We start from the raw sequence: 26,477 nt of genomic DNA, 5'->3' as shown, positions 1-26,477 counted from the left end.
TAATGGAATTTATTTTGCCACGACGCCTTTTCTTTGCACCTTTTTATACACACACACCCCACAGAACTGACTCAAACAATTTCAGTTAAGCGAAAAATCGGGAAAATGTGCTTAAAATGTTTCCTTCCTGACAGCATAACAATTTCTGACAGAGGTGGCTATCGAAGCAATCGTTCTTTTCTTCTGTGCAGCATACTCTGACAATTGGGCCGCTTGCTGTATTGACAATTTTTTGTTTCTACAGGCGCTTATAAAAATAGACACTTTTAAATTAAGCTTCAAAACTTCCAAATCTTACAGTTTTGTATTGAATTAAAGCATGGCAAGTAAGTCTGTTCTCACAGCCAAGCCATTTCTATATCCATTCCCGCCTGCAGATCCGAGAAACGCATTGGTTTTCCTGGAGCTGGCAGTGGAACAGCTTATTTACTTTCTTTCTGCAATCAAAGTAAGGAGAACAAAAATTTCCTCGTCAGTCTAAAAAATTCGGTGGGTAGGCCGGCTTACCGCAGTCGTTTTTCCGGCAAACTGATCCACCATCACCGATCATGCTCCCTATACTCCACCTCGACTCTACTCTACCGCGTTTACATGTTTCCTGCAACTGGATCGAGCGAGTCCACATAGCCCTTGCGTCGGAGTTGACTGAGCTCGGCCCTTCGACGCCGCGATCCAACCCCGTGGCGTTTGTATGTACCCAGTGACCAGTTCTCGACCCGATAATCAATTGAACCCACTCTGGTCAGGTCTATTTAAATGGCGCACCGACATCTTCCCTAAAAAAGGACACTGGAAACGGTGTTGTGAAAAAGAATGAATTGAATATAAATCAGATCGGAAGAAGTGCTGCCACATCACAGTATCAGCGCTTATGTGAACCCGATAAAGCAGAGGAGAGTCGAGCTGTTGGGCAGAAAGCTGATAACTGGTTATGTTAACTGGAGTATACCCCTCAAATGCGCCGCAAGGGGTGGGTTGACACACAGCCCCTCCGTAAATTACATTTAACCCTATTCAACGCTTGGGGAAAGCTTTTCGGCAGGGAAGGACACAAGTGGTAACCGATGTATCACTCGTGCGGTCGCTCTCCTTGCAGAGCGTGTCGCTATAAAGGTTGACTCGCTCTTATCGAGCTCATGGGAACAGTCAGCGAGTTGGGCAGACCCCCTGCTCGAACCACTGACTCGACCTGCTGCTGTCGGGTTCACGTAAACGAGGCAACACCGCGTTTATGTATTTTTATTTCTTACACGCAAAGAAGGCAAGGCATGCTGTTAAGTGAATTTCAAGACATTATAGTGTCATGTGGTCGAATATACTTCTATTCCCGACCACATGTCGCAGGACATCAATAAATGCTGGTTAATGTGGCGTCGTTTTCTTCAACAACTAATATATGGAAAAACCTATACGCTCTCACTCGGACGCTGCTAAACAGCCCTGGACTTGTTGAACGCTTAATACATTTGCCATTTAGCAAATTTAAAAAACTATATATGAAACCTTCAGACCACCGTGCGTACAGGGCAGCATATGCTCTGGACCTAGAGTGTATACATCGCCTGCGCAAACGCTCCGGCAAAAGACTGGCGGATATCTCTTCTCGTGCCCCGCCGCGGTGGCGCAGTGGTTAAGATGCCCGACTGCTGTGTCGTAGTAGCCAGGTGTGAACTCGACCGCTGGCGGCTGCGTTTCGACGAAGGCAAAACGGAGAGGCATCCGTGTGCTATGCGATGTCAGTGTACATCAAAGATCCCCAGGTGGTCGAAATTACTCCGAAGCCCTCCACTATGGTACCTCTCTCTCTCTCCGCTTTCACTCCCACCTTCCTCCCTTTCCTTATCACATGGTCCACGGAGAAAGGGTGACAGATACTGCGCCTTTCCATTCCTAACCAATTTACAATTTACTATTAATGCATACACGAGACAATGATTTGTTTAAAACCCAAAATATGGGCGGATCTTCGCTAACAGCGAGAAGTCTGACCTCGAGAGCGCAGGAACGAGAAACATGCTACCCGCGATGTGGCCAGAGACCCACCGGCCGCCGGGTCACGAACTAGGTGTCAGGTGATACGTACGCATGAGGCGATGTGTATAAAATTGGTACAAACCTACGGATGACACGACAGAAGTGGTGTCTCTAGATGGTGGCAAGTAGTGGTGCTTCCATCCGGGGGGCGTGGGGCTCGCGCTTACACTCGCTTGCTGCATTGCCAGCTCCGGCTGCTGCTTCGACGTCCAGGGAGGCTTGTGCTTTGCCTCGTAGGGCTCGAACCTCTGGGCATCACCGATTTTGGGCCGTTGGGCTAGTTTCCGTCTCAGACTTCAGCTGCGGTTTGGGCCTCTGGTTGGGCGCCAGCTCATCTCCGCTCTCGTCCTGGCTGTCCTCGAGGGGTTTGAGGCGGCTGAACTTTTGCACAATCGCCGAACCCACCGAGTCGCTGAAGATGTTGACCGTCGTACGGAAACGGTCGCAGTGTCGGTAAGATCCCTCTAAACAAATGATTTCTTTTATCAGCAAACCTTGTCTGGTTTGAATTCATTTTTTTTCTCTGACTATCTATTAATGCCGTCCCCTGCGACAAAGGGTGCCTTATTATTGGAAAAGCGCAATGACGCTGGCCTAGGAAGAGGTACACAGGCCCACTAAACACGAAACGTTTGCTTACAAACACCGTAAAAGAGCTGAAAAATGGCTATAGACGTCTTGCGCAAGTCCGAAATGCATCACCGTTGTCAGGAACAAGAATTTCCCTCCTTTGCTCAGAGACTTCTTTAACGCGGAACCTCCTCGGCCACCATTTTTACAGGGATGCCAGGCGAAAATGGGGGAAAGGATCGCTGCACGTGCTTTTACACGAAACGATCTCCTTCTTTCATCGACGTGACGAACAGCTGAACGATAATTACGTGCAGTGCAAGCATTTTCTAAGTCCTCACAAATGGAAACATTATGTTGTTCCCCCCTGCCCTCGCTTCAAGGGAGAAAACACGGCCAGGTTCGCCTGTTTAGCAGTGTAGAGGGAAGATGCACAGTCATGGCATGTTCACAGAACTCACACGTCTCTGTACAGGCTAAGTGCATGAGATATGCCCTGTACGGAACTACTAGCCCTAGTGAAAAAACACTGAGTCACAATAACCTCATACAGATTCTCATACTAAACTCATACTAATCTCATACAGATCTCATATAATCTCATATCAAACTCATTCATCATATATGAGAAACATGAGAATTAATGAGATTTGTATGAGTTTAGTATGAGAAATCTGTATGAGGTTATTGTGACTCATACGGTGTTTTTCACTAGGGCTGCTTGAGCCTAACCCACTATTGTGAACGAATTTCTGTGCAAAATATGCTAGGGAGCAGTGCGTGCCGTCGAACGTATTTCGCCTGGCGGCCGAGAGGAGTATGCACTACAGGAAAATGACAGCCCAGTCATGACTGCCAAGCAGAACGGCTGCAAACACGAACTATTTTGCGCCCGCCTCCCCACTGTCGGGACGCGGTCCATGGACAATATCATCGTTGTAGTTGTAGTGGACGTACACGACACAGTCTATGGCGAAGACGAGGCTGATGTCTCGGCTGGACACTTCCAGCGCCATCAGAATCATGAGCACGGTTAGCATGCTGCTGTTCGGAATGCTCGCCGCGCCCAGGCTGGCCAGCACCACCATCGTTCTGCGAGACACATACAGCAGGTCATACATTCGCGGGCCGCGAACTAGCGAAGCTGAGGTTTCCAAATTGCCCGTAGCCCCTGCTTAATATCGCGTCAAGCCCACATCTTAGACTGTGTAAACACCCGTCCCATATGTGTGTAACCAATCTCGCCATTTCCAAGGAAGTACATAAGGAACACATTTCTTGCCAGATAGACCATTCAGGAAGCGTCATGCAGGTAAATTAAGTGTAGCTGTTTTCTTCGATATTCGCAAATGCGCCATCTTTGTGGTCTTCAGCGCAACGTTAACACCCGCGTTTAATTCGAAGTACAGATGCTCTGAGCCTGTGGTCTGCAAACGGAGAACGTAATTTCAGACCCCCCTGACGCGCTAATAATTCTACTTCTCAAACAGCTGCGTAAATGTAAGATGCACCCCCCCCCCCCTCTATTTTTCTAATGTCAGGGCCCTCTTACCCGATGATGAGCAGCTCCTCGGCGCCCATCTCAAGTCCGTCCAGGCGGGCCATGAGGACGGCCGTGGCTGCGGCGACGAGGGCCGTCCCGGACATGCTCACGTTGGCGCCGACGGGGATGACGAAGCGCACGATGCGGGGCTCCAGGCCGGCAAGGTCCTCTAGAGCCTCGATAGTGTCCGGCACGCTAACGGTGCGAGACGCCGAGCGGAACGCCTTCATTGCCGGCGCCAGGGTGACACGCAAGAAGCCGCGAGGGTCCTGCAGCCGGACGAGCCCTGCTGCCATCAAGGGTCGATCCTCACGGAGCACTTGCCACTTGCCACTTTCAGCGTAGCTACCCGACTTTCTAGGCGATCTACAACATTCTTATTGAGACTTTCTTCCTCAAGAAAATAATTAAAATGGCTAAATAGTATTTACTAATTATTATTTATGAACAAAAATACTGCAGGGATGGGCGACTCTGCACAGCTCTGAATTGGTTTCATTGGGGCTAAGCTCGCCATAATTCTTGCAACATTTGTTACATATAGCTCGGAAACCTGGTATATCTTACAAAACGACTTTAATTATATCGAATTCTGGCGCGGCAAATGGTTCATGTCTCTGAACACAAATAAGACGTCACTAATTACATTCAACCGTGGACCGTCCTTTCATCCACCTACATACTATATATTTGGCTTTAAAATTTCCGCAGTTGACTCTTATAAATATCTCAGTGTAACCGTTACCCCTTCCCTCAATTGGTCTACTCACGTCTCTAACGTTGCTAAAGACAGCAATATATAAGACCAAACGTAAGCATAAATTCAATATTAGACAGGACATAGAATGTATCTTTCCGAGTGCCAGACATCGCTTATATTTCTGTGTGCGTGCTTGAGTGCGTGTGTGTACTTCGCACACTTTGTGAGTGCGCACCTGGCGTGTGGCAAGCACGTAAAGGACGGGCAGCAGCCCCAGGCCATAGGCGGCAAGTCCGGCAAGTGTGACGTGGAAGAAGGACCGTGCCATGCCGTACGCCCGGTCCCAGTCTCGTAGCTGCGTCAGCCGGGTGGCGACCAGGAAGAAGACGCCGATGGGCGAGAACCAGGCGGTCAGGTGGGACGCGGTGACCGTGGCGTTGCTCAGGCCCACGAACAGGTTGAGCAGCGCATCCGACTCGCTCACCGCCACCGACAGCACGGCGCCCAGCATCACCGACACCGACAAGATGCCCAGGATGTTGGCGCGGGACTCGGAGATCAATATGAAGGGCTCGTCGCCTTCCCATGAGTAACAAAAGAAGCGCAAGTGGGCATTTTAAGGGACGCCGAAGATGCTGTTAACGGATTTTGGATTTTAAAACATAAGGCAAACTCTTTGGCTCCTTTTCGCTTTGCTCATGTATGTTTGGCAGAAAAAAAGTTGGTTTATTACAGAACAAGTCAGATTTACCATTCTTTTGCGCCACTAGACTCAAACGCTTGACGCATACACAGAGAAGGACATTGTGAACATGATCTTGAAGCCAGTGGCGGTGTGGCCAAGCCTCTGAGATCCGCGGCTAAAAGTATTAGAAGTGCTCAAATGGGCTGATGGTAATGTAATGAGTTGGGCTTGTCCTCTAAACTTTCTTCTTTTGTTCTATCGGTATGCAGGCTACATATAGCACATGCTGTATCGCTATATACGGGATTATCGATATGGTTACTTCACTAAGCTATCATCATCGATACCATCTGTCAATAGTATCGTTACCAAGTTGCTATATCATGTTATTTAATACAGACTGTGTTTCGTTGTATCCGGTGCCTTTTTTCACAGCCGGCGTCTCTTTCTATAGCGTTTCGTATAGCCGCTGTGTTCCAATATAACCGAAGTCTCAGTATCGGTTTTTCGCTATAGCCGGTGTTTCTATATCCTGTTATTTAATACAGCCCGTGTTTCGTTGTATCCAGTGCCTTTTTTTTTTTTTTTTTTTTTACAGCCGGCGTCTCTTTCCATAGCATTTCGTATAGCCGCTGTGTTCCAATATAACCGAAATCTCAGTATCAGTTTTTCGCTATAACCGGTGTTTCGTTATCACCTCGAGGCTCGACCCTAGACGCCAATGCCGCCGGAAAATTTTCGAATTCGTGACGCTTCAAGTGCTATCACATTTAAATTGTACCGAGGCCCAACAGTTTGTTCACGAAATTGAACAGTCATGACAGCGCCCGTTTTGCAAGTCATTAAAAGCTCCGTTTTCAATACCTTTGATGCCAGAATGCATCAATCTAACGGCAAAGAGCAGCTGCAGTTCGTAGCCCGGTGTTTCAGAATTCTTATGAATGGAAAATTCGCCTGAGAAAAGAGGTACAATAGGAAATTATGAAGCGTGATTGCTCACCTGTCGAGTTTGTCCCAATCGTGACGGTCTGCAAGTGAAGGAATAAGTTGTTAAAAAAAAGAGTTAGGCAGGAAGCGTCGTTTACATTCGCATCTGAATTCATTCTCGCATCGAGAAATGAATTGATGTCAGCGCACGTTAAAGATCCCCACGTGGTCGAAATTACTCCGTAGCCCTCCACTACGGCTCCTCTTTCTCTTTTTCCACGTTCTATCCCACCTTCCTTCCTTCCTTTACGGCGCGGTTCAGGTGTCCATAGAAACGACAGATACTGCCTTTCCCTTCCTGTGAACCAATTATTATTATTATTATTATTATTATTATTATTATTATTATTATTATTATTATTATTATTATTATTATTATTATTATTATTATTATTATTATGAGTAGAAGAATAGTTGTATGAAGCACTCCCTCCTTCCTCCCTTTCCTTACGTTGCGGTTTAGGTGTCCACAGAAGCAAGTGTGACGGACACTGCGCCTGTTATTGTTGAAGGAAAAGAAAAGCACGGGCCTGCTACTGGCTCTGTAGCTGAGCTACCTCCGCTGCCTCGTGCGGACAGAAGAGAAAATAAGAGAAGAAAGAAAAAGAAGAGGGAGAGAAAGACACGCGCCGCAACAGCCATCGTCCACAAATAAGCGGTGGCGGGTGCAATGACGGCCTACAACAAAAAAAAAATTCAACGCTGCTGAACCGAATATTGAGCGAAAGCAATAGCTGCGGATGACCGAGCATTCTTCTAATTCTTCTTCCCCAGCCCATACATAAAGCCCCGCTTTAACCAAGCCGTATGAATGTGCCTTAGTGGCCTAGAAGGGTAACGAAATGCCACGGGCCTGGCAGGCTGATTCTGACATAACCGTCCCATGCGTAACGAGAGACCCAAGTTGGCAGCTCCTGCCAGCTTGGGGTCGTCTACGGGGGTCGTCTACGGGGGTCGTCTAAAGGTCAAAGGTCAATGGTGGCCACCGCCGTCCCACGCTGAAGGCTCTAACTGCGAGCAGTATTGCTTTCACAATAAAAATTTGGTGGCAGGCTACCCCCCGCCGCAAGCGGCTTTGACCTACCAGTCCCAGCCCAGTAGGGCCAAGAACAGCCGTCCTTCACTACCGATCGTTAATCTTAACCTTCCTGTGAACCATTTATATAAGTAGAGGATAAAAAAAAAGACAATTAGGCGTCAAAATAGCCAAGGACGCAGTTTTTTTTTTTTCGAAGAGTTTGCCACAAGGCATAAGTTGAGAAAGAGGGAATGGGATGCAGGAGATAAAAAGTTAAAAGAAGTGAAGTCCAGTTGCGCTTATGTATTCGAGAAGGTTGGCAGTATAGCGATTGTCCATTGTCCATTTCTCATAATCACTATCGCGATTCCACCGCAGGCCCACGACTGCGCAGTTGCCAAGGACGCAGTTGTAGTGTGTAGACGTCAAAACAGCCATGGACGTCGAAATTGTACATATGTCAAAAACGTGGGAAAAGACAAAAAGCAGGAAAAAAAGAAGCAAATGAGTGAAAATACGGCAAAATGACGTGAAGCAGAGTCGCAGGAAACGCTTTAGTCTTTACCGCACTTAAAAATATATAAGTGCTTCCAACAATTCTTTTAATAGAAATATGCGACCCGCTGCATAGTTTTGACTTGGCGTCGTACACTGGGGTGTAGCGTTGTGTGCTTAATGACCCTAATTGAGCATCTGCATAAGGATGACGCACCCAGAGAAGACCACGCAGAAACATTTACTTTCCGCAATCAGAAGCACGACCCTCGACACAGCAACGATTTTCTCGGGAACCATGTTGACCACGTTTTGCACTATAACAGTCCTAGTGTAGCCCATGGCCTTACCGAATCTAAGGCTGCCGATGAAGATGAGCGCTTTCCGTACAATACGGGTCGCAGATCTGCATATTGGGATATCACTATACCTTGAGCTTATTTTGGAGTGATCGCAGGTCAATCAGCAAGACTCGAAAATTGTTTATAAAGTGGCCGTCGCAAGCAGACCACTACCACAATTCAATATTTACAAATGCATCACAAGACTCCTGAACGAAAATGAAATCTGCAAAGCGACAAGAGAAAATTGCTAGTCCTTTATAGCACTAGGTATAGGCCTAACAATTAATATTATACGACTTATGTATGGAATATAGTAAACGGTATGTGATTCATTTGCAAAAATCACGTGTTCATTGGGCTTCCATTGAATAAAAAGGGGAAAGTGCAAGCCGGCCGGCTTCTTGTTGAGAAGACGACTTCGTGAAGCACCACCAGAAACTAAACTATTAGCATATAATACATTTATACGACCAGTTCTCGAATACGGTAACAATTTGGTTCCCTTATACACAGCAGCTTATTAACAAAATCGAAGGAGTACAGCGAAAGGCAGTTAGATTTATATTTAACAAATATAGGATCACTGATTCGCCATCCCAATTGCTTAAAGAAGCCTCTATTCTTACTTTACAAAACCGCGCCAAACTTGCACGACTAAAATTACTCCACCAGTTATTACACAATGCACTAAACATAGATAGCTCCTTGTATATATCTTTAGATGAATGCAGACCTTCCCGCCATAAACACCCACAAACTCTCAAATAATATTCTTTCCGTACCGAGTGTTTTAGATATCCATTTTTTCCACGTGCAACTACCGAATGGAACGGTTTAGATTCCCACATCACTAACAGCACATCATTGCCGAAATTTGTAACCCTTCTAGAACAACTACTACACAACACGTAAACCATTTCGAACCAAATATAAGAAACCAATTACAATACTCTAAATGAAAGCTATTGTATTACTACATTATTTACCTTGTTTAACTGCATTATTACCTAGATATGCTGTGTAAGACATTGTTGATCACCTGCTGTTTTTTTTCCTATATTCATGTATTTGTAACCTTTGTATCGCCCTTATTGTAGTCATTGTTCAAATATATGCCCATCCTGTAAAAATCCCAATGGGGATTGACAGTATCTGAAATAAATAAAAATAAATAAAATAAACGGCGTTCCGGCAAAGAGGACGTCAAGTTCAAGGTTTCAGTGGTGCTTGTCGACGGTGCAGATTAGATGGAGTTTTGTTCAGTTTAAGAGCATTATACTTCTCACGTCCGGGTCTGTCACGTGTCCGCCCAGGGCGTGAGTTAGAATTTCTCCGAAGCAGTGTTCACCATAGTGGGTTGCCATCCTAGCTACTCAAGATGGCGGCCACCCTCTCACCCTAGGTCACGTGATACCACCCAAGATGGCGGCCACTCTAATCCCACTATATAGGCAATCACTGGTCGAAGACACAAGCGAGTAGTACCAAATGATTCGTGTCGACGACGTTACGATGAACGTGATAACTGCGATATATTAGGGAGTGACGAAATTCAGGTTCTTCCGATGCCCCCCAGATGGTGCTTTACTCGACGCCGAGGTATGCGGAAAAAGACAAAGGGGTACTAACAGTCATGGTTCAAATCCTGCTGTAATCACAAATTCGGTAACCACTATTTCATTTCAAAGTCTATCCGAAGAGAAAGGCAATTTGTTATTATTGCAATTTAATTTTTCCCATTTTCAAGTGGAGAGAACAGAGGGCAAAAATGCAGTTTGACCAGCACTCGATACTGCAAAATCGATAATTTATAATTTACTTTTTCTTTTTGATGCATAGTTCACACTCTGCTGGCAATGCACTAATGTGTGCCGACTTCAGGCTTTTGTACTCACTGTGTGGACGCAAGCTGCGAGGTATACTTGTCGGGGAAGAGGTTTCTGCGGGCAAAAAGTGGGAATTGTGCTTGTTATCTGCCGATATAAAAAATCACTTCTACCCAATACCACGCAGCAGTCTGAGAGAGGCATGTTAGCCATAACTGCAAACAAAAAAACAAAAACGTATACAACGAAACAAATATACAGGCAAGCAAACAACAAAAACATGTTCTCCAATTTCTCCATCGAAATGCGGCCTCTGACGGCAGAAGGCAAACTTAAACCAGAACGGACCCGAATGGTACGGCGAGTTTAAGAGACTCGCTGGTGTAGCATGGTCGGGGCTTGCGGAGAAAGGAACTACAGAAAAGCAAGTCGTTATTCGAAGTTGCCATGTCAGCCTCCAGGATACGCCATCTGGCAGGCTACATAGGTGACAGTGCACTGTAAACAAAATCACACCCTGAAAGGTGCATTTCCGTACCAATAACTCGCACCCCCCAGAAAGGGTGCACAGAAGTACTGATACATCCTTTTAGTGGGTGCAGCAAGCAACACTGCATCCATTAAAAGGGTGCACCAGTTCCTCAATGCACCCTTCCTGAAGGGTGTGCTTAAATATATGAAAAGTGTGCAATATTGTTTTTACAGTGTGGTCGAAGATAAAGTAGCTTTGCGCACTCAAAGGTGCTTTCGGCATTAATGTTTTGCGCCCTCGAAGAAAGTTGGCAGTACCGCAAGCGGCTCAGGTAGGGCTCGGTCCGTCGCTTATGGGGCAATAAAATTTTGATTCCCCCTGATCCCCCCCTCCCTCCAAAAAACAGAGTCCGTAAAAAATCGGTACGAAATGCTAACGCAGTCACGAGGGCCCATGTAATGAATCGAAACGACGTACGTGCACCCAAATACAGTAAAGAATTAGGCGGTCGAAATTTCCGGAGTCTTCCACTACAGCGTCTTTCATAGCCCGAGTCACTTTAGGGCGTTAAACCCCACAAAACAAACCAAACGAGATTCAGCTCTGCTCAGATATCCCGTGCGGGGCATACCAAAGTTTACAAATCCTCAAAATCTTTAAATGATGGCGCATGCAGCTCTCATAGATTGGATAATTAAAAGAGTAAGCGAATAGTGAGCAAAATGCGTCAATTACGGTACGATTTCACATTGTCCTTAAAATAGCCCGTCGTGCCTTATTGCGATGCGGACTGAGAAATGTTATTGCAATTTCTTTTTTTTTTCTGCCCACAATAATGTATGTTCTCATTGTAGCCTCCCCTCTTTAAATATCTGGCCCACAGAAGTAGCTTAGGTGATACTACGGCGCGCCTCCTTGCCAGCAAGCCGAGAGAGGGCCCTACCACGAGTCGGGCCTGCAACGTCCAGCCGCCAATCTACATCACCGCGCACGATGCTAACGTAAGTTGCTAGCCAGCGCTTGTTGACTGAGGGGCAGGATCAGTGAAGGCTGTTTAAAATGGGTCTTTATATTGGCTGTATAAGCCAGGAAAAAATAAATCGGGCCTCAGAGGGTTAAGAGGCTCCTCGAGCAGCTGTTTTCTTCCACTGCCGGTGGAAGACTCCCCTTTACCATTGCCGTCCCCGTTTTGAACACTGCGGTCACTTGACCCAGCCACTGGTTCCGGGAACAGCAGGGGCCACCTCCGATTTGCAAAGCAGGGAAAAGGGAAGACTGCGGTCACTGTTCGCGATCCTCATAAACACATAAAAGTGTCCGTGCAAGGCGCGTTTTCTTCTAACGAGAGCCCCGCGCCCTCAACAAGGCTGGCACTGCTTGGCACGCAGGGTCGGCTGGTGTGCTCGCGGCACAAACAATTCGTGTTAACGGGCACATACGTCATCAATGTCTCGGAACCGCGATTCTTCTAGCACCATGCTCAGTTGCTGTGGTTGACATATGGCTTCGCTGTCATCCTCTTCACGGGAATAATCGCACGGAGAAGCGATTTTATCTCCGATCGTTGCTCAATGGAAAAATGGCGGCATGGGGAGGAAGTGCTTCGTTCCTCTATGTAACTCCGGTTACAAGACGTTTTCTGAGATGTTCATGTTCACTGCTCCAAAAGATTCCACCATGGCGGTGCAGTGGTTACAGCGCTTGACTATTGTGCCCAAATTGATGCGGGATCGAATCCCGGCTGCAGTGGCCGCTTTTCAATGGAGGCGAAAAGCACGACGCTCGTGTGCTGTGCGATGTCAGTGCACGTTAAAGAACCCCAGGTGGTCGAAATAACTGGAGTCCTCCACTACGTCATCTCTCACAGCCGGAATCGCTTTGCAATGTTAAACCCTACAAACCAAACTAAACCGAGAGATGAGCGCCGCTTAAAAGCCGACCGCTCAAGGACCGCTTGCTGAAGATGACTGCGAGAAGCTGTCGCGAGAAGCTGTTTGAACCGTTTTGTTACCGAAACATGGCAAGCTCATTATACATTGTGAAGATGTTTCCAAGTGAGCCACGAATTGCTGTTATGGCTGGAGAACCCGTTTGGACTATTTTCCCGTTTGCCTGGAATACTTGTCGAAGATACCCAGGTGGTCAAAATTACTCCGGATCCCTCCACTACGACACCCCTTCCTCTTTTTCCGCTTTCACGTTCACCTTTCTCCCTTCCCTCGCAGCGCTGTTCAGGTGTCCACAAAGCAAGTGTGACAGATACAGTGCCTCTCCTATCGTGTGAACTATTACTATTTGTTTATAAGAAAGGAAAGGTGCAGTATCTGTCAATGTCACTTGAAGGTGAGAACCTCCGTGACGCCGACTGCTCTCAAAGCTGGCGTAGTGAAGCTTTCGCTTCAAAAGAGACAATCTTCGCGCAACATGAGCCCAGTGGGAACGCAAACCTGATAGAAGAGCAGTGCGCATGAGCGCAGGCCGTACCTGAGCAGGTCGAGGAATCCGTCGACGTGGGTGAGCCGTTGGCGTCGCCAGCAGGCCTCCCGCTGGGGGCCCAGAACCAGCGCCACGCTTATGCCGATGGCCGATGCCATGACTGCGCGCGGGAAGTATAGGGAATGAAGCGGGAAAAGCAGTATTGTAACATCTAGCAAGAAGTAGCATTACGTGGTCGCCATAGTCGGATTTGCTGAGTGCCTGTGTGAACGAAACTATACATAACGGCAGCTTCTTCTCTAAAAAGTTTTCTTAGACCTGCATGCGCTTTCGCTGAAATTCTTTCTCGGGTGCCTTGCGCCGTTTCCACGCTAGAGCATCTCAGACGTCATCCGTGACGTCAAAAATAAGCCTCCATGCGCCAATATTGGGGGTTATATTCGTTGCTGCGAAGGGAGCCACTTTCATCAACTTGTTACCTACGTCTCTCTTCTCGTACCCTTCCGCTTCTATTGTCACTCAATGTACAGTTGTTTGCGCAATGAGATGCAGTTGCCGTGCGTTATTCGTAGCCTCCCCCCCCCCCCCCCTCCCACCATGGTAGAGGTACCAGCACGACCAGAAAAATAAGAAACAGCTCATCCTGGCCTTCAGTGTTCTTGTCACTGTAACTATGCAGTGTTAACCTAAATATATGCGCTACCAAGTGGCCCAAGAAACATACTGGCAAATGGCGTATATGACTAGATTATGCTAAGCTAGCTGCATGAACTGCCAGCATAAGCGCGCCACTACAGCCATTATCATCATCACCATAATTACTATTAAGTGTTCCTACCATGCTACCCTAGTTTTGTTTACCCTGTGGCAGCCGCTAGGTTTTGTTTCCAGACAACCGCAAGGCAGCGATGCGGTCGACAGTGAAATATCCCAGCTTGATGAAGGGTATGTAGAGAGAAGAAGTCACCTTCAGGACTGGAAAATACTATCAAGAGAGATGCTATTGACATGGCATTGATGCCATAGCGGGGCAGACTCCGCCGCTATCACTACTCAGTTATAACTTTTTTATGTTTTAAACGGGAAAACCTCACAACCAACACCATTCAGAAGGAGCTTTGTTCCTGGCAGAGCACGTGGACTTGCTGAAATCACCACCGACAGCATATTCTGGCGTCTCACACTGCACGCTATACGTCATTAAGCAAAGTTCTGTTTGGAGTCAGCGTTCCATCCTTTGCAATGCGACAATTTTCCTCAAGCTCATATTTTCGCCAAAGCCACGTTTTCTGAACCTCTTTCTTTACCCCAACGTGCCACCAATTCACTACGCGCTTCCTATCCGCCTGAATCCATCTTGAGCTCTCAGTGTTCTGAGGCTTCCCAATTAGTGTAATGCGCTCTCCTCAGTTCGAGTCCGTTTACAGGCTGTATGCCCACAGTCGTCAAATCAAATTAAATCAACTTTATTCAGCATTTTTGTCCTGAGGAACAGACTAGAAATGCTAGGGTAGGAGCAAAAAGCTACAAACGCAGTAGCTTGACGAGGCTCCCACCCCTGATTGACAAGGCCAACAGATTGTTACAAATTAATTCATTTCAATTCAGAATTCAACGCACAGAGAACAAAAGAAACATATCTAACAGGAAAACAAGATAATCGCGCCAGCAGCTCCAAATGGCAAGATACAATCGGGTGTACACAAGTTCATGTAATAGAAGCAGGAAAATAGACGATGCCAAAAAGTTACAATACATCCGCAGTACAAAAGCAATCTGTGCTGGAGAAATGAACATAATTAAACCCATATGTCTTCAAGAATAAGATATTTCTGCCACTTGCATTTGCTAACGTTATTTATATCTATATTTTTATTTTGTAGGAAATTCAAATATGTAGGCATGTGGTATTGCAGCGTGTGTCGACCCTGATTAGTGATAATCCCTTACACAGCTAGGTACGCTGTTCTCGATTATCAAGGCTCCTCGGACTCTGACGGGTTCAAACGGCGTGTCAAAGAAGCTCGCACTGCATTAACTAGCCAAAACTGTGATGCTCCCGGAATGTCCCATTAGAAAAGGCCTCACCGGTGGCGAGGACGAAGTAGAGCATGGCTAGCAAGCCGAAGTGTCCGGCCAGCAGGATATCGATGCTGCCCAGGCCGGCCACGATGCTGGACGCTAGCACGGGCATGGCTAGACACTCGAGCATGCGCATATACAGCTCTCCGGGGAAGTCCATCAACTGCAGCAGGCGCGCAGACACGCCTTGGTTGCGGATGTGCCAACCTAGCGTCAAGCCGCCGGCTGCCGCCCCCACCAGGCACAGGTTGAGTGAGTTCTCGGACATGCGGAACAGGCTGCCGCCTTCTTCCTCGGAGCCATGCCTGTAGGTGCCGCCAGTCCTGGCCGCCTCCAACTGCACCTAGAGGTGTGCCACGATGGTAGCTCCCGGCGCTAGGATGCAAAGAACATCTGAAGGAGGGTATACTGACCATCGCCGTCTCTTGCGTCCGAAGCCTGATCGAGCGCTCTTCTTCTCTGTGGCGCGTGCATCTCGCGCAAGGTTCGCATGCGCCACTGGATTGGATTGGTTCTGAGGCTTTCCTTTTTTCACCAGGTGGACCAGAAAGGTCCTAGCCAAGTCAGTTCCCTACTGTGACGGAGTCTGTCTCGCCCTGGCGCAAAGCCACCAACACTATTTATCTAGTATGCCTTATCCAGTTCTCAAGGCGTCGTGCGCGCTCTTGATGGTGATGACTAAATTCAAAATGGCACATGTCCACGGCGGAGGATTGGTCAGGGTACATTGTAGATACTAAATATATATGGTCAAAAACTGGTGGTGGTGGCGCTCTTGACCCTCCGCCCTTAAACTGCAAAAGGAAACAGAAGATGTAGCGCGAGCTGCGAAAACTTAACCGAATTCAAAAGGGAAAGTTTAATAAATGCGCGCAATGTGACATGGAGACGAACCTATACCACTTGGTATGGGCATTTCAGTACAACACCGCAGTAGACAGGTAGACAGGATGAAAAGCCCGACGATTCAGCGGTGGGAGGAAGCGCTGTCCAGCTCGGATCCGAACGTTCAGCACCAGCTGGACTTAAAGGCCAAATCGGCTGCAGAATCCAACGGACTCCCGGAATAGGGCGGCCGACCACCATGTTTTATTTCAATAAAAAATGTTGTCATCATCATCCTTAACTAAGAAAGATCTTGCGTACCACGAATAATGTGATTTGTAGAAAGCATGTCCAACGCATGGTTCAAACTTGCGCTTCGAATGAGATGATGCCACTAGATGATGAGATGATGCTCTACCACAAGGTCACCGCTTGTGGTATATATATATTTATATATATATATATATATGTGTGTGTGTGTGTGTGTGTGTGTGTGTGTGTGTGTGTGTGTGTGTGTGTGTGTGTGTGTGTGTGTGTGTGTGTGTGTGTGTGTGTGTTACGGATAGGAAACCATGCAGTAAACCTGGTTTTGATGCATAATCCACCATGAACAGCCTCACTTGAAAAATTACACCAATTAGACCACTATTCCTTACGCACAAAGTATTTACTAATATAATCACTAATAGAATCAGGGCAACACTGGAGTTTGGAAAGCCAAATAATCAGGTGAGATTTCGCAAATGCTGCTCTAGAATAGGTCATATCCATACTATCCACCAGGTTATAGAGAGAGAGAGAGAGAAAATTGCATAGTGGGTGGAACAGCGCGAAAAGACGAAACACAAGAAGAGACGCACAACAGACGAGAGAGAGAAAATTTTTATTCCACGTAGGAATTCAGGGCGCGCAGGCCCCTGGGTCCCCGCACGACCCCGCTGAAATTGATGTGTTTATGTCCCTCAGGATCATAACACTGGCAGTCCGGCCGGTGGCGATGGTCTGCACGGCCGGGTCCTCCGAGCGCAGCAGGGTCTCCCAGTCCTCCCAGGTCTTCAGTTGCTCTAGGCCCCGCGGGGGAGGGTCCGCCGGGCAGAGGAAGAGGATGTCATTGACTACGGGAAGGCATTTGGCTCAATAGAACCCTCATTCAGTCATACAGGCATTATTAAATCAAGGTGTAGATGAACCTTATCTGAAAGTACCCGAGAAGATATCCACTGTAGGGTGCATGGCTGCACAGCTACTGCAGTCCTCGGTAATGAACCTGATAAAATTCTGTTAAGTCTGTTAGGCAAGGGGACAATCTCCAGTATTATTCGTCGCTTGCTCAGAGGAAGTATTCAGAAGGCTGGATTGGAGAGGGATAAAGGTTAATGTAGAAAACATCAGTAAACTAAGATTCGCTTATCACATTGCGTCGCTTACTAGCATAGGAGACGAACTAAAAATGATAAATAATGGCACAGACAGACAAAGCATAACAGTATGCCTTAACATTAATATGCAGAAGGCCAAATTTGTCGCAGCTGAGTTATTGCACACGCGCTAGCAGAGATTTCACGGCCATTTGTTCCGGCGCGGTCGGCCGCCGACAAAAGGACTATACACACGCGCACAAACAATCGTTCCCCGCTGTCTCCCAATCCCAGTGGGCCCACCAGTGCGTTCGTCTCTAGACGAGACCACTTGCCGCGTGGTGTCCCCCTGGTCGGTGGCCGATAGTCCACGACAAAATTAATGCTCAACAGCCTCGAAAATGAGCAGCAATTTGTGATAGGCAGTGAGGTGCATAAAATGACAAGGGACTGCTAGTCACAACAAATAATAGCCTCAGAACCAGACTACAGCACGGAAACCACAAAAAATAATCAAAATAGGCTGGAGCGCATTCGACAAGTATTATAAGATTATGAGTGACAGATTACCAATATATCTCAAGAAGAAATGTTTAGAAACTTTACCTTGCTGGTACTCACCTATGTCAGGCAGAAACGTGGAGGCTATATTGACGAACACGCAGAGAGCTATGGAACAAAACATTCCAGGAGTGCATTTAAGTCGGCTTTGGCGCAGTAATGCGAAAACATTTCTCTTACTGCTGCCGGTTATTGTTGATGTTGTTGCTCTCACAAAAATGGCGCATGCTCACAAAGGTTATCGGTCATGTCCAGGTGGTGATTACTGATTTGTATATTGCATGGAGTAGAAATGAGATATCAGAAATTTAAGCTAGTCAGTTTCAGTGGCAGAGATAGTTGAAGGTGGTTTAATGATTAATTTGTGAGACTTAATGAGCAAAAGAATAGGAAAGCAGAAATAGGAAGAGCAAAAACAGAATGTCGAAATTGGTGTTATAACAAAACTTTATGTTGGAAGACGTTTTGATTCTAGAACATTTTGAATGACAGAGCATACATTCCCATTGAAAGAAGAGACGATGAAGGTCCTCCACGGAGCTCCTGTGGCCAGGAAGCGAGAATTAACAACTACTGTAATAAATGGCCACCTGGAAGATTATCTATTATAGAGTATCCACGACACGTAGCTATTTTCAGATTCCTCACAACGGGATGAAAAAGCAGCAATAGGTATTTATTCCCCGGCACTCGATTGGAGTTTCTCTGTACGGATCACAGATTACGCACCAATATTTACTGCTAAATTGCTTGCAATTAGTTTGTTCCTTCAAAAAGTTCCCTTTAACGCTACTCACGTAATCGTATACTCTCTGACTGCCTGTCAGTCTTAGCTGCGGTGGAAAGCCCAAATATGCGTCTTTTGAAGCAAACCCTGATGTTTTTCCTTCCCTTACATTTACAGAAAGTACTTTTTCAGTCTGTTCCGGGGCACTGCGGCATTACTTCTGATATATTGGCCAATTACTTAACCAAATCAGCGCTCAATAGGTCCAATTATGAGCGGTTTCAAATATTGTACTCTTTCAACCATGAGCCACACCTTGCGCCTACGCATTTCGAACATTCAAATTTTCATTGGAATGCCCGGTACTGTAACTCGAAGCATTGTGAGGTCTCCATGACGCTCATGCTTTGTAGAATTACTTGCCTCAGTCTTTATTTATGTCGCTGTGGATTCACGCCGTCGAATCTTTGTGCGTCATGTGATGACGTGGAAACAATTGAGCATTATATCTTCTCCAGCGGCAGGTATGCTACTCAAAGAAATTATTTAGAAATTCCTCTTGCTCGCATAGGACTGCCGTTTACAATTCCTGTCCTCCTCTTTTTTGGTGCAACCGTCAAAGCGTACACTCTAAAACTAGTGTGTGAGTTACTTCACAACTATAATATTGCCGCCGGAAGATTCGTGTTAGGGCTGATCTGTCTGGATTATACTTTATTATCCTTTTTTTATGTTTCCCTTTTTTATTGATTTCTATTCCTACTACCTAAAATTTTACAAAATACTTTAGCAACACTAATTCCTAATTAATAAGTTCTCTATGATACAGTCTAAATCGACATCATGAATTCTATTCTTACACCTGCAATGAACTGTGGCCAGTCCCCCCCTGTGGGCATGTGCCATATGCACCGAAGGAGAAGAAGTGGTCACGCGCTCGGGCGGCTGCGTTCGGCGAAGGCGGTGGTGACTGGGCGAGCCAGACGTTCGCCTCCGCCGGGCAACACATCCGCAGGGAGGCGGCGCCTCGCAGCTGTCTCCCGTCCTGCACGACGCAGGCCAGCCAGAGCTCACAAATTGTCTTGGCTTGAGAGTGAGTCCCTCCGTTTCTCATCTTCGTCACCTGAGGGCAGCCTCGGTGCGTTCGAATTCACTACTCACTAGTTCGAGAGCTTCGCAGTAGTTCCTACGTGTAACCTATCCGGTGTTGTGGCTGCGTTGTTCGCGATCGCAATTTCACTGAATCGAATACCGCGACTACGTTGCCACATGTGATACAGAGCGCTAACAAGCTCATGGGTGCGCGATGTCAGCGTACATAAAGCCCCGATTAGCAACATGACATGTGGCTCCATCTAGCGCCGTCAATGCGATCTGGGCAGGCGCAGTGAAACACGCGGTGGCGGATTGTGATAACGGTTTGCGGCTGGCACTGTGCTAATTCTCTCTGTGAAACACCGCGCGGCATACCCATAAAGATCCGCTTTAACCACACCCTACGAACGTGCCTGCGGCGCTTAGCGGTAGCAAAACTTGTTACTGGACTAGGTTGTGCATTTTCGACCAAAGACAGGTGAAACAAAACAAGACGTCGTCCTGTCTTCCTCTCTCGTGTCTACCTTGTTTTGCGTTAACCTAGCGGTAGCGTCGGGATCCAAGGACTCCGGTGATTTCGATTGTCTTATCTTTCCAAAACGCTGGACCGCATTTTGGGTAAAAGTAAAAAGTTTGAGGAGCGCCTTTGACACCTTGACGTCCCCGCATCCGCCTTTATGCTGCGGCTAACAGCACTCAAAACAGTGAGTGTTTTCCAGGGGTATTGCCTACAGCATATAGGGGGCTATTATATGAATAGGAAAATATTTTAGACTTCTCATCAATGCAAATACATGAGGAACATTTTCTTCCTACATAGATTTATCATAGCGCAATGCACGATCCGCTGCCCCGATTGCTTCCAAAGGGACCCAGCTGCTGCTGCGCAGCGAAAGGGCTGCGCTAAGTCCAGGCTTTGGCACCTTCCTAGCTGGCCGTCTCGAGGGGCTCACGGTGGATGATTGCGCTATGCTAAATGTCTCGACTTCCGCGCTGACACAGAATCCCACTCAAGCTGGTTGTGTGCGAAAGCAGTTCCTTAAACTCCAACAGCCCTAAAAATTTTCAGCTTTGTAAGCAGTGAGTGTTTCTCTCCCTCTAAGTGATCTTTAACGCTGGTGATGCAGAACACACGTTCCAGAAGGAGTCCCCCTTTTGTGCCAATCTTCCACAAAGGCTGTACCGCTGCCAGTAAACCTAACTGGTTGATCGCATAGCTCGAGCTTGCATTATGGCCGCATGGCGTTGGCCCCGGGTGCACTGTGAGTTTGCGGCAGCGTACGATATCAGATGCCCGGCAGCTACCCCGGCATGGTGATGGGCCCAGAGGCCATTAGTGTCTCGAGGATCGAGCGACTATGCGGCCATCGCTAAGCTGCGCCATTCTTCGCAACGCAGTGGCACGGCCTAAAGAAGGCACAAAACAACGCAACAAAAAGAATGCTTTGCTACATAAAAACAGCAAAGTGTGTACTGAAGACTATAAGTGCTATTTCCACTAGCTTCAATCTTCCATTATGGTTCCTAGCTACTTTCATACCCATTTAGAAAGGAGCTTTCAATCTTGTGCAGCGTCAGTGAAAGAGAATTTGCCCACTCAGCGGCGTATTCCACTAGTTTCAATTTTCCATTAGAATTCCTAGCTACTTCAGACCCTTTTAGACATGAGCTTTCATTCTTGTGCAGCATTAGTGAAAGAGAGGTTGCGCACTCTGCGGCGTATTCCACTAGCTTCAATCTTCCGTTAGGCTTCCGCTACTTCCATGCCAATCTAGAAAGGAGCTTTCAATCTTGTGCAGCGTCAGTGAAACAGAAGTCGTGCACTCAGCGGCGTATTACATAAGCTTCCATTTTCTATTTGGTCGGACGTCAGCGTGTCGGCAGCATCAGACGAAAGCAGCGAGTGGCGACAGAAATTTCAGCCGTCCACTCGCACTGGCTAATAACTGGCTTTACGACGCAGTCAGCGCTGAGGGCCTGTTGATAATGATCCAATGGTCCGGTCGCTTGCCACAAGCGCTTGAAAGCCGCGGATTCTTCAGCCAACCAACGCCAGAGGTCCAAATGGATTACGGCCACAGGCCTGGTTCGTTCGATATGGAAGGAATCGGCTCACAGGAATCACCTGTTTATACATCGTCAAAATAGTAGAGCCGCGCCCGGTAACAGTTTTATGGCGCATTTGTTCTAATTTAAATAAAGCTAGGGCCGAAGCTGTTTCGTAAAAACGTCTTATCCTGAAGCCTTTCACTAAAGCATTGGCCAGCCTTATCGATGTATCAGTTCAGTTCAGTCGTTCAGTCGTGTCCGACTCTTCGTGACCCTATGGACCATATCACGCCATGCTTTCCGGTCTCTATCTTCCTAACATCACATAACTTCATCTGCAGCGCCTCGAGGATGCCATCTAACCATCGCGTTCGCTGCCTATCCCTTCTCCGGTGACCCTCAAATATCGATGTATACCTCTGCATGAAGCTGTGTATAGGTGTGGTGCATAGCAAAATACGGATTAGCGTGCTGCTTCTGGCGCCCTGTTATATCATTCTGTGCGTTTTAATGTAATCAAGGGCTAGTTTGGACTGGAGGTCGACGTCGCAAAGCGACAGACAGGGTCATTATGAGGACGCCATAAGTAGATGGTTCAGAATCATTTGAACCACCTGGCCTTCTTGGGATCGAGTTCTGGAACTCAGGCTTAGTAGAAGCGCCGTATACTTCTCAGTCGCAGCGGCAACGCATCGTTGAAAGAGTAGACCGCTGACCTTCGTGTCATCTCACTCGTTTGTCGTCCCATCGTGCTGGAGAAAACCCTGCTAAGCGCTGTGAAGCCGCAAGCCCATCTTATCCACAGCAGCACGCTTTTTGTAGCAAAACGTCTGCGCGCGGATACCCACAAAGTAGCGTATCGGGTTGAAACGCTTTAGTGGCTTATAAGTGACTCACATCAGGCTCTTGTTCTCGCAGGTCGATCGCTTCCCTCCGAAAAGAGAGGACGACACTGTCCCTGACCACGACAGCTGCGCTTCGAGCTCAGACTATAAGCGTCTCTCCTGGATTGAAATCATCCCGCCGCCCTTCCCCTAGCGCGTATACTTCAAGGACATCAAAATGGCTGGCGTCCCGCCCCCTGCAGATGCACCACCAGCCGCTGATGCCTCTCCAGCTGGTGCACCTCCTCTTGATGCACCACAACCACCCGCTGATGCATCACCGGCTGCCGCAGCGCCACCTCCGCCACCACCGCCGCCACTTCCCGCTGATGCATCGCCGGCTGCCGCAGCTCCTCAACCACCCATCAATGCATCGCCGGCTGCCGCAGCTCCTCAACCACCCATCAATGCATCGCCAGCCGCCGCAGCTCCTCAACCACCCATCAATGCATCGCCAGCCGCCGCAGCTCCTCAACCACCCATCAATGCATCGCCGGCTGCCGCAGCTCCTCAACCACCCATCAATGCATCGCCAGCCGCAGCAGCTCCTCAACCACCCATCAATGCATCGCCAGCCGCCGCAGCACCACTATCCCCAGGCACGCCCACTCAGCGACCCCCTGCAGCGGCGCCGCCTGCTTTTCCAGCAACACTGCCACCAGCACCTGGCACGCCAACTCAGCAGCCCCCTGCTGCGACGCCGCCTGTTGTTCCAGCAATACTGCCACCAGCACCTGGCACGCCAACTCAGCAGCCCCCTACTGCGGCGCCGCCTGTTCCTCCAGCAACACTGCCACCAGCACCTGGCACGCCAACTCAGCAGCCCCCAACTGCGGCCGCGCCTCCTGCTCCTGCAACACTGCCTGCCACCGCCTCGGGAGCGGCTACTCCAACCAGGCAACCACCCCAACCACCCCAACCACCGGGGCAGCTACCTGCCACTAAAGTTGATCAGGCGCTGAGGCCTACTGTAGCGATAACCGAAAATGTTCCGCCCGAGTCTCTAAAGAGAGAGTATATGACAGCGGTCAAGTCTTATGAGCAAGTGGTTGGTCCCAACGTCTTGCGCGGCAAGATGTTAATTGAAAGCTTGCCCAGCACAGCGAGGTTGCCAATGCAGCAGTCTGGAATGACGAACGCCGACTCTAATGTTGCTGTGGGCGCCATGAAACCTGGCCAGGTCGGCGGCTACGGCCAAGGAGGAATACCAGCCATGGGTGGTGGGGGCGTTCCCGTGATGGGAGGAGCCATACCTGGAATGGCTGGTGGCTACTTTCAGCAGATGCCCATGGGCAGCTACCCTGGTGCTCCGATCTCTGCACAGCAAAGCAGAGAAGAGTTTAAGCAGCTGGTGAATTCTGGCACCGCAGTGGACTTTGCGAAACTTGCCGATATGGGCCCCGAGGTGAGAAAGCTACTAGACTTAGGAGGCCAGATGGATGAGATCATGGAAATTGCCAGAAGAGTCGAAGGGCAGCCTATGTTCCCTGCTCCGAGCGGTTACAGCGGTCTATCTGGATTTGGTGGGCCCCCAGTGATTGCTGGGGGTGCCTATGACAGGCCTCCAATGAACATTCCGGGCGATTTCGGGGGACCGATTGCACCTGCATATGGTGGAGGTATGTCTTCTGCATACAGCACAGAGCGATTCCCCCGTGGTTACGGGAGGGGCAACGCGGACCTCGACCCGCGAATGGCACCACGGAATGTGAGGCGCCAGGACACCTTCGATGATTCCAGAGCGCCTAGTATTAAGCAGTCTTTGAGCAGGGCATCGGACCTCCTCCAGAGGATACGAGAGGACATCAGTGAGCATCGCGCCGAAAATTTGCTGGAACAGATTCGCAGAGACGTTGTGTACATGGATGACGGACCAACCGATCCCGCCCGGGTCAGGAGAAGCAGCGTACCGAGCAGGGTGTCGTCACGCAACGTTCGAATGGGGTATGAGGAAGAAGAGGACGACAGCAGGCGGTCCCCGAGGCCTCGACGAAAACATTCTCGCCGTCTTAGGGAGTCGTCATCGTCTTCAAGTTCTGAAGAAAGGTCTCATAGCAGGCGGTCCAGTCGCTCCAGTCGGGGCAAGCGCCGCAAGTCGCGAAGTCGCAAGTCATCGAGCTCCGATACCAGAGGTCGTCGCTCGCCCAGGGGAAGAGCTGGAAGAAATTCTGTCGAGTTCGTGAGGGAGATCACCGAACGACTCAGCTCGTCGTCCCCCGTGGAAGACCCTCAGGACGATCTGGACGAGTTCCGCCAGAAGTACATGATGATCGCCAAACCTGGCGACATCATGCGGAACGACTCAGGTCGCGGGAAGTGTCCGGTTCTGAACATGCTGGGAGTCCCGTCTCGCGAGACGGGCATCATGCGGTCCGATTCCAGGACAGTTGGCGGCAGGGTGTACAGGTACGGCGACGAGAGGCCGCCTTCCAGCGAGCAGGCTCATGCTGGCCGAATTTCCTCACGAGGTTCCTTGTACAGATACGAAAGTCAACCATCAGCGTACCGACGGGACTAGAGTGCGAATCGCTGTGTGATAACCTCACCATCTCCAAGACTGTATTGAAAAGTAAGCATCGGCGGGTACCCGATGGCCGCGGTGGGCCAGCTGTGTGACAGATTCGGACAGTAACCGGTGTGCTTGCACTGTCAAAAGGTGCGCCAAAAGATACCACATGTCATCACCTCCAAGACTAGACTGAAAGGTGAGCATGTATCTGTATCCGGTGGTCATGCTGTGGCCGAAATGTTACTTCTAAATAAGACTCTGATACTAGTCTGTACGCATGTTCATGCACTGTTAAAAAGCACATCACAAAACGAGTTCCATTCTGTTTGGTCAGGCCACTGAACTGTACAGAACATCAGCGATTCTAAAATGGGATGGTATGCAGAACAGGAATTAGAGTGGGGCAGACTGTTTCGATGCGTTAGTCTTCTGGGCCAATAAGAGGCCCCACCCAAGCGTTTGTGTGGAGCTTTTCGAAAACGCGTCAGTCTTCCGACCTCAACTCTCCTCATAAGCGAGGGAAAATGTGCACATAGTTGCGTTAAAACGGCTACTATTTTTCCTTCGCAGGACTAAAGCATGCACGGACAATATCGAGCTGGGGGCCACACACTAGCAGTGGAGCGGCACAGCCGAGACCACGAAGCCGCGCAAACCCGCTTTGGCTCTCGATGCTTGCCGTACCAGGCAAGAGAAAATAAATGCTGATCTGTTCAACTGCCTTGTCTGGCCTTTTGATCTTACATGTAAGAGTCTTTTACAGCCTTACTTGTCTGGTCAGAACATTACTGAACGCTGTCTTAATTCAAACCGCTCAAACGGTGTGCTTAGAATGAGATGTTGCCTCCAGAGCAGCTCGAGTTTTCTGCTGCAATAGAGAGGCTCTTCTGGTTGATCACGTACAGGCACAGTTTACAATACCTACACGGAAACATGGTGGAAAACTGGCGGCGGCGCGTGGTTAATCCGCCATTCAGGACGGCACTTAAAAAATGATACCGGTCAGTCTAGCTATTATTAGTTCCCTTAAGCTAAGTCGCTTTGGGATGTTAAACCCCATAATCCAAATCAAACCAAACTGAAATTCTAAGGGGCACTTTGGACCACTTAATTGCAATGTGGCGAAAGCGTCTGTTGCGCGGGGTCCGAAGCCATCTACAACGGCACCTCTTTCTCTTTTTCACTCCCACCTTCCACCTTTTCCTTACAGCTCGGATAAAGTGCCTGCAGAGGATTGTGACATAACTGCAACATTTCTTTCCTGTAAACCAATTTGA

The 26,477-nt window shown here is 48.4% G+C and overlaps 2 protein-coding genes across 2 annotated transcripts; one reads left to right on the top strand and one right to left on the bottom strand.

Moving 5' to 3' along the window:
* Positions 1-3,485: 3,485 nt before the first annotated feature.
* On the bottom strand, positions 3,486-15,460 carry LOC146182337 (excitatory amino acid transporter 1-like). The gene is made up of 6 exons (XM_084575937.1): positions 15,199-15,460; positions 13,122-13,270; positions 6,533-6,560; positions 5,083-5,426; positions 4,157-4,416; positions 3,486-3,696 (listed from the first exon to the last, which is right to left on the bottom strand). Exons 1-6 carry the CDS (start codon positions 15,458-15,460, stop codon positions 3,486-3,488), a joined length of 1,254 nt encoding a protein of 417 aa, XP_084432063.1.
* A 7,409-nt stretch (positions 15,461-22,869) lies between these two features.
* Positions 22,870-25,906, top strand: LOC146182336 (uncharacterized). The gene is made up of 2 exons (XM_084575936.1): positions 22,870-25,396; positions 25,771-25,906. The coding sequence occupies exon 1, from the start codon at positions 22,870-22,872 to the stop codon at positions 25,207-25,209; it is 2,340 nt and encodes a 779-aa protein (XP_084432062.1). The 3' UTR covers positions 25,210-25,396; positions 25,771-25,906.
* The last annotated feature ends 571 nt before the right edge of the window (positions 25,907-26,477 follow it).

The sequence above is a fragment of the Amblyomma maculatum genome, chromosome 8 (genome assembly GCF_055883805.1).
Source record: "Amblyomma maculatum isolate TAMU_Amacu chromosome 8, ASM5588380v1, whole genome shotgun sequence".
In the NCBI taxonomy this organism is placed as follows: Eukaryota; Metazoa; Arthropoda; class Arachnida; order Ixodida; family Ixodidae; genus Amblyomma; species Amblyomma maculatum.
The sequence above is the reverse complement of the archived record's forward strand: the minus strand, read 5'-3'. Positions and strand labels throughout refer to the sequence as shown.